The sequence below is a fragment of the Colobus angolensis genome, unplaced genomic scaffold (genome assembly GCF_000951035.1).
Source record: "Colobus angolensis palliatus isolate OR3802 unplaced genomic scaffold, Cang.pa_1.0 Scaffold132, whole genome shotgun sequence".
In the NCBI taxonomy this organism is placed as follows: Eukaryota; Metazoa; Chordata; class Mammalia; order Primates; family Cercopithecidae; genus Colobus; species Colobus angolensis.
The window spans coordinates 3,374,951-3,388,471 of record NW_012114400.1 but is presented as its reverse complement, the minus strand read 5'-3'; the positions used below and the strand labels follow the sequence as shown (position 1 = coordinate 3,388,471).

The following is a 13,521-nucleotide window of genomic DNA, read 5'->3' as shown; positions in this document are numbered from 1 at the left end:
GAAATGTTATCACAAAGATCTAGACAAACATAACCATACTTAAAGAAGGCAGAACCTCTGATTTGTCAAGGAACTCAAGCAATTAGAGGGTGAACTATAATTACACATGTTTAACAGCAAAGAAAACAAGGGCACTTATGCATGTCACCAAAGGCCCCCTTTGTGACTTTGGCTAATTTAAGGCCCCAGTAAAATGCTATTCTGACAGATAGCATCAGAAAACTGTTTGGAATGTTATCATTCAAAGATCTCGACAAACATAACCACATTTGAAGAAGGCAGAATCTCCGATTTGTCAAGGAACCCAAGCAATTGAAGGGTGAACCATAATTACACATGTTTAACAGCAAAGAAAATAAGGGTACTTACGCATGTCACCAAAGGCCCCCTTTGTCACTTTGGTGGCACGTAACACCACTACTGTAAACTTGTGGGAATACTGGTGCTCCACCTGGAAATAAAATGACAGTAAATTTGAAATAAGCTTCCAACATAGAACCTCATTTTTTCCTTGAGATTAATTTAAAACAGTCTACTTAAAAACAAGTAGCATGCATACCAGAAACATTATTTGATCTAACACTGTTTCTTTTTTCACTCTCTTCTCTCTCATCACAGTATCATTGGGAAGTTTAGATTGTGCCTTAAAATGTCACTACAGCTTGACCATGAGCACTTCTTTGTAGTCCGGTTTACCAAGCACTTGGTAAAAAATGTAAATCAGGACTGCAGGTATTCTAGGAGCACAATCAGGCTTTGTACTTGTTGACTAGGAAGCCCTGGCTTATAAAGGTGGACTCAGAGCAAGACGTTCTAGATTCGTTTGTTGTTGTTGTTGCTGTTCACTGAAGCAATCAATCAAAAGTCTTTTCTGCATGACATTTCCAGGACAGCTTTCAAAACCCTATGGACCCAAGGCAATAACCAGCAAACAAATTGCACGAATTGTAATGCATTTGTTAGAAATCATATGCAAGAATATTAAAATTTGCTATTAGTCTAACACCTTGCATAAACATAATAAACATTAACAGGTAGAGGACTTCATTAGACACGTCACCTCAATGGGAAACAATTATCAAACAATTCTACTCACTAAAGCAGAATGAAGAAGCAGGAATTTATATAGTTCTTGGAACAACTGAAAAGGTTACAAAGTCTTTATCTAAAACTCAAGCATTTCTTGTTGTAATCTTAGGAGAGGTCACTTCCCTTAATTTTAGTAGGCTTGCTTAACTGGTTGCAAAGTTCATAATTGATTAAAAAGAGGCTCAGATACTGACAATACTGAAAAGTGAGTAGCAACAGTCTAAATGCAAGGAGGCAAAAAAAAAAAATGTCATAAGTGTAGACAGATTGATAAGGACCAGCAGTAGTAGAATATAGGGACAAAAATTAAACAGCACTCAATAGCTTCTGTAGAAATCACTCCATCAATAGTGTAATTAATATTCCAATTTATAATACAGCATCAAAGAGGTGAAGATATGAATAATGAACATACCTTGTTTAAAAAGGCAGAGTAGCATAAAAATATTTCAAAATAATGCTTATTCAACTTTATTTTAAAAAAGAAATACCTTCAACATCCGAGAGTTCTGAGTAGCCAAAGTTTTATTATACATAAATGAAATGAACAATCAGAAAAATATTTGAAGCTAAATGAAATTGACAGTACAACTTGTCAAAATTTGAATGATGCATTGAAAGCAGTACTGAATGGGAAATTTATAGCACTGAATGCAAATATTAAAAAAGAAGAAAGAACTAAAACCAATCATCCAAGCTACCACCTTAGGGTACTAGAAAAAGAAGAGCAAATTAAATCCAAAGTAAGCAAAAGAAAAATAGTAAATATTAGAACAGAAATCAATAAAATTGGAAACAGGAAATAAATAGAGAAAATCAATGAAACCAAAATTTGGTTCTTTGAAAAAATCAATAAGGTCAATGAGCCATTAGCCATGCCAAGAAAAAGAGGGAGAGAGAGAGAGGACAAAATTACTAATACCAGAAATGATAAGGGACAGTATTACAGATCACACAGATATTAAAATGATAACAGAAGAAATACTACAAACAACTCTACGCTCACAAATTTGATAACCTAGATGAAATGAATCGATTTCTTAAAAGACAGAATCTATCAAAATTTTCATAAGAAGAAATAGACAATCTAAATAGGCACATGTCTATTAAAGAAATTGAATCAATAATTAATAATCTTACAAAATAGAAAGCACCATGCTCACATGGCTTCACTGTTAAATTCTACCAAACATTTAAGAGGAAACTATATCAATTATTATATCAATTCTCTGCAATCTCTTCCAGAGGATAAAAGCAGAGGGAATACTTCTTAAATCTTTTTTGGAGGACACCATTATCCAAATTCCAAAACCAGACAAAGACATTACAAGAATAGAAAACTACAGGCCAATATTTCTCATGAACATACATGCTAAAGTTCTCAACAAAATATTAGCAAATCAAGTCCAACAACATATAAAAAGGATTATACACCGGGCCGGGCACAGTGGCTCATGTCTGTACTTTGGGAGGCCGAGGCGGGCGTATCAACTGAGGTCAGGAGTTTGAGACTAGCCTGGCTAACATAGTGAAACTCCATCTCTACTAAAAATACCAAAAAATTAGCTGGGCATGGTGGTGTGTGACTGCAATCCCAGCTACCTGGGAGGCTGAAGCAAGAGAATCGCTTGAACCCTGGCAGTGGAGGTTGCATTGGGGGAGATCGTGCCATTGCACTCCAGCCTGGGTGACAGAGCGGGACTCCGTCTCAAGAAAAAAAAAAAAAAAAAATACACACCATAACCAAGTGGGGTTTATGTCAGATACGCAAGGCTGATTCAGCATTCAAAAGCCTATTAATTTAATCCATCATATCATCAGGCTAAACAGGAAAAATCACATGATCATATCAACAGATGAATAAAAAGCATCCAACAAAATTTAACACCCATTCATAATAAAAAAAAAAAAATTCAGAGAGCTAGAAATAGAAGGAAGTTTCACCAACTTGATAAAGGACATCTACAAAAAACTATAATTAATGTCATATTTAATGATGACAAAATGGAAGCTTCCACAAAAAGATCAGGAGCAAGGCAAGGAGGAACCCTGTCATCACCTCTTTTCAATGTTGTACTGGAAGTCTTATTTAATGCAATAAGAAAAGAAAAGGAAATAAAAGGTATATAGATTGAGAATGAAGAAATAAAACTTTGTTTACAGATAACATGCATGTTTATGTAGAAAACCCAATATAATCAATTTGAAAAAAATACTCCTGGAACTAATTATATGACTATAACAAGGTTGCAGGAGATAAGATTAATATACAAAAGTCAGTTGCTTTTCTACATACCACAAATGAACAAGTAGACTTTGATATTAAAAACACAATACTTGTTATATTAGCACTTCCCAAAATGAAATAGTTATAAATCTAACAATGTATGTAGAGGATCTATATGAGGAAGAATACAAAATTCATATGAAATAAATCAAGGAAGAACTAAATAAATGGAAAGATATTACATATTCATGGATGGGAAGACTCAATAATGTAAAGATGTCATTTCTTTCCATTGTGATCTATAGATTCAACAAAGTCCCGACAAAAATCACAAAATATTCTGTGAAAATGAGAAACTGATTCTAAAATTCATATGAAGAGGCAAAAGCGGAATAGTAAACACAAAATTGAAGGAGAAGAGAAAAGTTAGAGTACTGACGCTATGCAACTTCAAGACTTACTATAAAGCTTCAGTAATCAAGAGAGAGTGGTACAGGCAATAAATAAAAAAAAAAAATACACAAACAAACAAACCAGATCAGTGGAACAAAAGAGAAACACATAGATAAAGTCAACTGATCTTTGACAAAGGAGAAAAGACAATATAACGAAGCACAGATAGTCTTTTCAACAAATGATGCTTGAACAACTGGACATCCACATGCAGAAAATGAATCTACACAAGTGATAACTGGGCCTGAAATACAATGAGAAAATGCTCTTGAAAATCCGTCTAAAATTAGCTTTCTCTGCAAAAGAAACCCTCTCAATAATAATTATAATACATAATGATGCCCCCCTTCCAAAATCATCTATGCTTTTTTCCCATATCTAAGAATTTCCAATATTACATGGATTTTCAAATACCTAGAAACCTTCCTTGTATCATAAAAACTATGAGCAATATTTTTATCCATTATTTAATATTTGATTTTTGAAGTTGCTGCAAATATATTCATATACTAAATGCTTATTAATAACATGGACAAAAAGATTGTTTTTATTATAAAGACTCATTGAATGTGAACCATGTGTCATACATCCTAGTAGACACCAACTGTCATTTAATATTCCCAACAACCCTAAAGAATAGGTGTTATTATTTATATTTATAAATGAGTAAAATGAGACTCTGAGAGACTCAGTAATTTCCCAGTTACTCATAGATAGTAAATGATGACCTTTCACTAGAATTCAGCCTTGCCATTCTGTGTCTGTGCCCATCTCTTTCTAAGAGATTTAAAGATTAATAAGAGAGTATCTATAATAAAGTAAGCACATTTTCTTGGAGAAAGACGTTCAGTTTCAATCAATGATTATCCAAATAGTCTTTTGAGAATCGCTTACCATGTTTCCTGGGGCCACTATCACAAGCAATTTCAAACTAGTCCAGACTGCGCTAGGTTTCAACTTGGATAGGAGATGTTTGGTTGTATCTCAGGGATAGTGCCAGAGGAAATTATATTACTGAATTCACAACCAGTGTTTTCCAAAGGAAACTAATGACTCAGGACAATGGTGGCTGGTAGTTGGCAGAGAGAGATGTCATATTTCAATTGAGATGTCAAATCTAAGCTCAATCCTCCAACTTAGTCACAAAGATTAGGCTTTGCCTTCAGGTCTTGGATTACTTTGAGTGTCTTTCTGCATTCATATTCATTTCCATAGTAAAAAACAAGGTGCTTTTTCTTTTCAAAATTACAATTTCCTATTCATTAGGTAAACAGCTACTGTATTAAATTCATTCTGGATAACTCTGGATAAGTATATTGATATATGTAACTATGTTTGGCATTAAAAAAAAAACCAATTTATACTAAATCAATTTGATGATCTTCCTAATCTGTTTAAAACTCTACTGTTATAAGACAAGAACCGAAGAAACAATCATAAAATAAAGCTGATGGAAAATAAAGTAGATTCTGCATGCAAATATTGTTTTTCTCTATTCAACCTAACTTTGCCTAATTTTTAAAACTAAAAACTGTTAGTATGACAAAGACTATGATATGTTATTACTGAATGCAGAGATTATGATCACCACAATTGGCAATAGGCACCTTCTCAGAATATTTTTTTTAATAGCTGCATTGACGTCATTAACAAATCATGAGGCTTTTTTGGTAAGATGTTTATTTTCAGTTTCACTTTCAGGTGTGGAGTTTCATTCTAATAAAACTATGAAGCACAGGCATTTTGCTATTATTCACCTACATTTTTTAAAGAATGATCAGCATTATCTATTTTTAGTCTAACAATAATACCTAACCTTGTTTCAAAAATTATCAGTCATGAGTTGGCCATATGCAGAAATTATCTTAATGCTCAAAACATAGAATTTGGAACATAGTTTGTTAGCTCTAGAAGACCTCACTAAAAGAAAATCAAAATCAGAAATGTGACTTGAGAGTCTTCTCCCCTTGAACAAAAAATTTATCACCTGCACAAGTATATACATTCAATTTGACAATATATTATATTATATATGTATATATTTTATTTTATTTTATTTATTTTATTTAGACAGTCTCATTCTATCACCCAGCCTAGAGACCAGTGGATCAGATGATCTTCCCACCTCAGCCTCCCAAGTAGCTGGGACTACAGTCACGCACCACCACACCCGGCTAATTTTTGTTTCTTGTTTTTGTTTTTGTAGAGGTGGGATTTTGCCATGTTGCCCAGGCTAGTGTCAAACTCCTAGGTTCGAGCAATCTGCCCACCTCAGCCTTCCAAAGTGCTGGGATTACAGGTGTGAGCCACCACACCTGGCCTATAGTTGTGTATATTTTTTAAAATAAAACCAAATATAGAGTGCATTCTTATTGCAGTAGGAAGATTTTAAGTCTTCTTTTAATCACGAGTATAGGGACTAGTATCCGGAATATATAAGAAACTCAACTCAATAAAATAATAATAATAATAATAATAATAATCTGATTTTGAAAACAAGTAAAAGACCTAAATAGACATTTCTCAAAAGAAGACACTCAAATGGCCAAAAAGTTTATGAAAAAAAAGTTCAACATGACTTATCCTCAGGGAAATGCAAATCAAAACCACAATGAGATATTACCTCATCCCAACTAGAAACGCTATTATAAAAACCACTAAAATAACAAATTCTTGCATAGATGTAGAGAAAGAAAACATTTATACACTGTTGGTGGAAAAGTAAATTTGCATAGCCATTGTGTAAAACAGTATGGAGGTTCTTCAAAAAAATTAAAAATGGTACTACCATATGGTCCAGCAATCCTACTATTGGGCATATATCCAAAGGAAATGAAAGCAGTATGTTGAAGACAAATCTGCACTCCCACGTTTATTGCAACATTCACAACATTCACAATAACCAAGATATGGCATCAACCTAAGTGCCCATCAATGGATGAATGGATAAATAAAAGTGGTCCACATACACAATGGAATACTATTCAACCATAAGAAAGAAGGAAATCCTGTCCTTTGTTCCAACAGGGATGAACCTGGAGGACATTATGTTAAATAGTTACGCATTTGAGGCCGGGAGTGGTGGTTCACACCTGTAAACCACCACTTGGAGGGAGGCCAAGGAAGGTGGATCACCTGAGGTCAGGAGTTTGAGACAGCCTGGCCAATGGTGAAACCCCATCTCTACTAAAAATATAAAAAAATTAGCTGGGCATGGTGGCAGGCACCTGTAATCCCAGCTTCTTGGGAGGCTGAGACAGGAGAATGGCTTGAACTCGGGAAGTGGAAGTTACAGTGAGCTGAGATCGCACCACTGCCCTCCAGTTAGGGCAACAGAGTGAGACTCTGTCTCAAAAAAATAAAAAATAAAAATTCAGGTATTTGCACAGAAAGACAAATAGCTCAAGATCTACCCGTACGTGGAATCTAAAGAAGTTGATGCCATAGAAGTAGAGAGTAAGATAGTGGTTACCAGAGGCTAGGGAAGATAAGAGGGAGGAGAAAATGGGGAGAGAATGGTAAATGGGTACAAAGTTAGGTAGGAGAAATAAGTACTGGTGTTCTATAGCACAGCAGGATGACTAGGGTAACAGGAATGTGCTGCGTATTTCAAAATAGAAGAGAAGATTTTTAATGTGCTCACCACAAAGACATGATAAATGTATGAGATGATGAATATGCTAAAAATCTTGATTTGATTATTACACAATGTATAATATAATGGAACATCATACTGTACCCCGTATATATGTACAATTACTATGTGTCAATTAAAAACAATTTTTAAAAGTCAAGTGTCAAACAAAAAAGGAACAAGATTGCAGGGACTGCCCTAGCAGTGAAAACCAATACAAGAAAATATTAATTTTAACAACTTCGTTCTAAAATTCTACTTGAGCTGGGTTCTGTGGTGCACACCTATAGTTACAGCTACCTGAGAGGCTCAGACAGAAGGATCGCTTGAGCCCAGAAGTTTGAGGCCAGCCTAGGCAATACAGCAGACCCTTTCTTTAAAAAAGAAAATGGTAAAATATTTATTTAATGATATATTCATCATGAATTTATAGTGACTATAATATCCTTAAAACACGGAAATGAAACAACTGCCCAAGTATCTAGCACCTAAATTGTCAGTATAATATAGATTCTAGTCCAGTGGTAACTAAATAGCTGTAGCTATTTAGCAGTAGCTATTTGTAGCATCACAAAAAAAAAGTGTGAACATCAGCCTTTTCCTACCTCCACACTTATGAGGAAATCTACACTCTCCTTGAGTAACAGTGACTGAGTGGACTGTGAAGAACAGGTGCACCTTCACCTTTCTAGAGAAGCTCATTAGAACATATGAAGTAGCATGTGCATTTGAAAAGTTTTTCTCACACATCCTTGGCGCTTTGGGGAAGTCATATTTATTTGGTTTAGAATTACTGCCCTAGATGATAAGTCATGTTCATTTAGATCTAAGATGCCTTAGAACTGATGGTTTTCAAATGTGAACCTTAAGGCTAATAGATCTAATACACTTGAAAATATGGATAAGCTAACAAACGCTATTTTAGATATTTTATCCCTATTTTGAGGAACTTCTTAAAAACCTTCTCCCTGCTTTACTTGTTCTTTTCATTAAGCAACAAATAAAAGGTTCAGGCCAGGCATGGTGGCTCAGGCCTGTAATCCCAGCACTTTGGGAAACTAAAGAGGGTGGATTACTTAAGGTCAGGAGTTTCAGACCAGCCTAGCCAACATGGTGAAACCCCATTGTTATTAAAAATACAAAAAATTAGCTGGGCATGGTAGCCCACGCCTCTCATCCCAGCTACTTGGGAGGCAGCATTAACTACCAGAACAGAGAGCAAAGGTGAAAAAGAGCACAAAAAATCCCAGAGAGGTGAGCTCAGTTTTGCCATAGGGGCATTTGCTGATCCAGAAGAGGAGAGGACTGAGAGACTGCGCAGCCTTGAGAGATTCATCAGCATTCTAAGAATAAGAACCCCGGAAAACCACACTCCTCTTTCAAAGCAAAATCTCCATAGATTGTGACACAGGACTAAAAGTGAACATGCTTTCTATGTACTGGTAACCCATTTTAGTGTAGTACAAGCTGCCCAGAAAACCAATCTGGAACTGGGATTACATTTGTCCCAAACCGCTAGTATCCCCAGGGGCCTGATGGAAGCAAATAAGTTACCTCTAAAAGATTACTTCTATTTTTCACCATAGTGTTCAACACAGAATCAAAGATAACTAGGAATATAACGAGTCATGACACCAAGACTGCACACCAGCATAATTAATCAACAGGCACAGAAACAAACCCATCCATTAATCAGCCATACTATACTTACAGGGTTCAAGGAAAAGAAAGTCAAATTGAAATATGACTATATGGGAGTGGGAGTATAAAAAAAGGCTGAGAAAATTTTAAAACAAACTAAAAAGAAATTTGAGAGCTGAAAGATAAACCTGGTGATCTTCTAGGAATTTCTGATCTATGTTGTGCGGTAAAGAAGCAGAAACATGGACATCACTTTGAATTAGCACACTTTCGCCTCCTAAGGGAGGCTTGTGGCAGGGCATGAATGATATCAAGGAAAAGTTAGGAGTTTATCATTAGCTGTGATGATTAATTTTACATATCAATTTCAGTAGGCCATGTGTTGTCCAGATTAAACATTGTTTTTAAGTGTGCCTGTGAGGGTATATGTAAATCACATTACCGTTTGAACCAGTGGGCTCAGTAAAGTAGAATGCCCTCGCGGATGCAGTCGGGCATTACCCAATCTGTTGACAGCTCAAACAGAACAGTGGCAGAGGAAGGAAGAATTCACCCCCATTTATTCTTGTCTCACTGTTTGAGCTGAGACAACGCCTTGCATTTTGTCCTGCTCTCAGATTGGGATTCACATTATCAGCTCCCCAGGTTCTCAGGCCTTCAGACTAAGGCCAAAATACACCCCAACTTTACAGTGTTTCCAGCTTGAGATGGCAGATCGTAGGACTGCTCAGCCTCCATAATTGTGTGAGCCAATCATTAGTCAATTAATTATCAATTAATTAATTTCTCATAATAAATCAATAAATTAATCAATATCTCCTGTGTGTCATAATAAATTAATTAATACCACATACTTAATAAATTAATACCTCCTATTAGTCCTGATTCTCTAGAGAACCCTAATACACTAGCTTTCTTCTTCATTTTTTAGATTTTGAGTGCTCACAGAAATTCTACTATTTGCCAAAAAACTCATTATTAACTCATTTACAGTCCTGTGCTTTTGTAATAATAGTTTTACCACTTTTGTATTTCTGATTTTCTAGTAGCAGCATCTCACCATCTAACTTTTCTGAAAATATTTAATTATTTCAAAGGAATAATTTTGTGCACATAACAATTTACTATTTATGAAAGCTCTGTGAAGCAGACACAGCAGGTCCTATTCATACCCTGTTTTCCAGATGAGGCAGGTAAAAGTCAGAGTCTACGTGTTCATGATCATGTAACTGGTAAGACTAGAACTCCTACCAGAACACTAGTTCTTTGATTACTTATTCAGTGGTGGTTTTCTTTCCTGTGTTACTGTAATAATCTGAATAATAGCTTTCTACATTTTTGGTAAAATTTCCAGTCATCCTACAATTATATTTTTTGAAAGCCCTTGTATTTTACTATGCAATCATGCTGCCATACCCACGTGGTTTACTGTCCCTAATGTGAAAACAACCTTAGTTTCTGTGGGATGTGGGGCAGTGCCCCTCCATTGTTAATAGGTGGTAGAAAGAGGTGTGAATTTTTTCTCTTCAGGGATATGACTCATATTTTCAGAATAAAAAGATGGAAAATGTTATAAATATTTTATACTTGACCTCTACTTGTGAAATTGATGGCTCCTGGTCAAAAAAAAAAAAAAAAAAAAACTTCAATAAATTCTGAAGGTACAAAAATCCTTGAGGTTAGAAGTCACATTATAATGATTCTAAACGTATGGAAACTAAACTCTGTCATCTATTTGTCACTCTGTTTTCCTACCAGCTTCTTAAAATCCAAGCACCATTGGAAGCAAGAGAGCTTGCTGGCCTCAAATTGCTGCATCAGCCCACAGGATTCTCCAACATGTCCCTGCATCACAGGAATGGTGAAAATGAGCCCAGTCTTCTGGCCTTGAGGCAGCCAAAACTGTGTTAGCCTGTTTGGCACCAAGAGCTCATTACTATTAATAGTAAGCCGGTTTGATTCACTCCAACTTTCCTTTTTAGTAATATCATTCAGTGTTGAGTGTGCTTGCTCACTTACATATTTTGAAAAATATCTTTCTGTGAAGACCATAGCAGGAAATTTTTAAAAAAACAATTTACGCACACACACATACGCACACATCCACAGTTGGTTTTTTCTCATATACACTTAGTAAGAATAAGAATGAAGAAAACTGTAAAGCTCACAGATCTCTTCATTTAAATGGGCTATAAATTAGAATGCTAGTTGATGTCTAAGCCTGATATTGGTGAAAGTAATGAAAAATGTGATAGCAATATGTGGTTTATTCACATTTTGTAATATAGTATAATATAATATTACCACATAGGTAATTACCATAGCCTAAATATGTTGCTATAGTTAACAAAATTTTCAAGAAAAGGTCCCAGTGCTGAACCTTAGATGTCCAGATACAGTTTGATTTTTAAATATACTCTGCTATTCAAAAGAAACTAGCATCAGAGTGAACAGGCAACATACAGAATGGGAGAAAATTTTTGCAGTCTACCCATCTGACAGAGGGCTAATATCCAGAATCTACAAAGAACTCAAACAAATTTACAAGAAAAAAACAAACGACCCTATCAAAAAGTGGGCAAAGGATATGAACAGACACTTCACAAAAGAAGACATCTATGCAGCCAAAAGATACATGAAAAAATACTCATCATCACTGGTGATCAGAGAAATACAAATCAAAACCACAGTGAGATACCACCTCACGCCAGTTAGAATGACAATCTTTAAAAAGTCAGGAAACAACAGATTCTGGAGAGGATGTGGAGAAATAGGAATGCTTTTACAATGTTGGTGGGAGTGTAAATTAGTTCAACCATTGTGGAAGACAATGTGGCGATTCCTCAAGGATCTAGAACTAGAATTACCATTTGACCCAGCAGTCCCATTACTGGGTATAAACCCAAAGGATTATAAATCATGCTACTATAAAGACAAATGCACACATATGTTTATTGCGGCACTAGTCACAATAGCAAAGACTTGGAACCAACCGAAATGTCCATCAATGATAGGCTGGATTAAGAAAATGTGGTACATATTCACCATGGAATACTATGCAGCCATAAAAAAAGGATGAGTTCATGTCCTTTGCAGGGACATGGATGAAGCTGGAAACCATCATTCTCAGCAAACTAACACAGGAACAGAAAACCAAACACCGTGTGTTCTCACTCATAGGTGGGAATTGAACAATGAGATCACTTGGACACAGGGCAGTGAATATCACACACCAGAACCTGTCAGGGGGTGGGGGTTTGGGGGAGGAATAGCATTGGGAGAAATATCTAATGTGAATGATGAGTTGATGGGTGCAGCAAACCAACATGGCACATGTATACCTACGTATCAAGCCTGCATATTGTGCACATGTACCCTAGAACTTAAAGTATAATTTTTACAAAATGTAAAAACTAAATACATACTCTGCTATGTTAACAGAAGAAACTGAATGGCCGGTTCACCAGATCGTCTAACAAGACATGTGTGGGGGCTGTATGGCAGTCAGTAATAAGACCTGGTCAGATCAAGTAGAAGAGTGAAAGTCATTCAATATAATCATATTCTTTGAAATATTTTGTGTTCCAACCATACTAAACTTCTTTCATTTCTTGAATCATGTACTATTATATCACGCCATCAGACTACTTCACATACGCTTATTTTTTCCAATTGAGAAAAGTCATTTTCTCTCTCTTTGACAAACTTCTGCTAATCTTCAGGTCTGTGCTGATATGTTACTCCCCCTAGAAATCCTTTCCAGAAGGATTCCTGTTATTAATTCTTCCTGTTACATACTCTAGAGTTATCTTCATTGTCTCTTATCAGAGCCCTTACATTGTGGGCTTACATTATCTCATATTATGGTTATTATAAATAATTTTTTCATATTTTTCTGTTAAACATAAACAACCAGGAGTTCAAGACCAGCCTGGCCAACATGGCGAAACTCTGTCTCTATTAAAAATACAAAAATATTAGCCGGGCATGGTAGTGGATGCCTATAATCTCAGCTACAGGGGAGTCCGAAGCATGTGAATTACTTGAACCCGAGAGATGGAGGTTGCAGTGAGCTGTGATCACACTACAGCACTCCAGCTTGGGCAACAGAGTAAGACTCCATCTCAAAAAAATAAAAGCACAACTAATTGGAAAATACAGTTTGCAAATACCTTTACAATTATATTAAAACATCAAATATCAAAAAATACAACTAAATATATATATATGTATATATATACATGCAAGATTTCTTAAGGAAAACTATAACACATTACTGAGATAATTAAAGATAAAAATAAGTAACATTTAGCTTTGGATGAAATTCATGGTTTGTTAATGGATTGGAAGACTCAATATTGTTATCATATTATCTCTCCTCTATAGAATCATTACATTCCCAGCAATTTTGTGTGCATGTGTGTGTAAACTGGCAAAATGAATCCAAAAATTATATGGAAATGCAAAGAACTAAAAC

The 13,521-nt window shown here is 35.4% G+C and overlaps 1 protein-coding gene across 2 annotated transcripts in view; it reads right to left on the bottom strand.

Moving 5' to 3' along the window:
* Positions 1 to 13,521, bottom strand: part of PLA2G4A (phospholipase A2, group IVA (cytosolic, calcium-dependent)) — a 154,382-nt gene that overhangs the window by 113,849 nt on the left and 27,012 nt on the right. For both annotated transcript variants that reach the window (XM_011934192.1, XM_011934193.1), the window contains exon 3: positions 370 to 451. In XM_011934192.1, the coding sequence (XP_011789582.1) occupies positions 370 to 451 (82 nt within the window). The remainder of the gene's footprint in view (positions 1 to 369; positions 452 to 13,521) is intronic.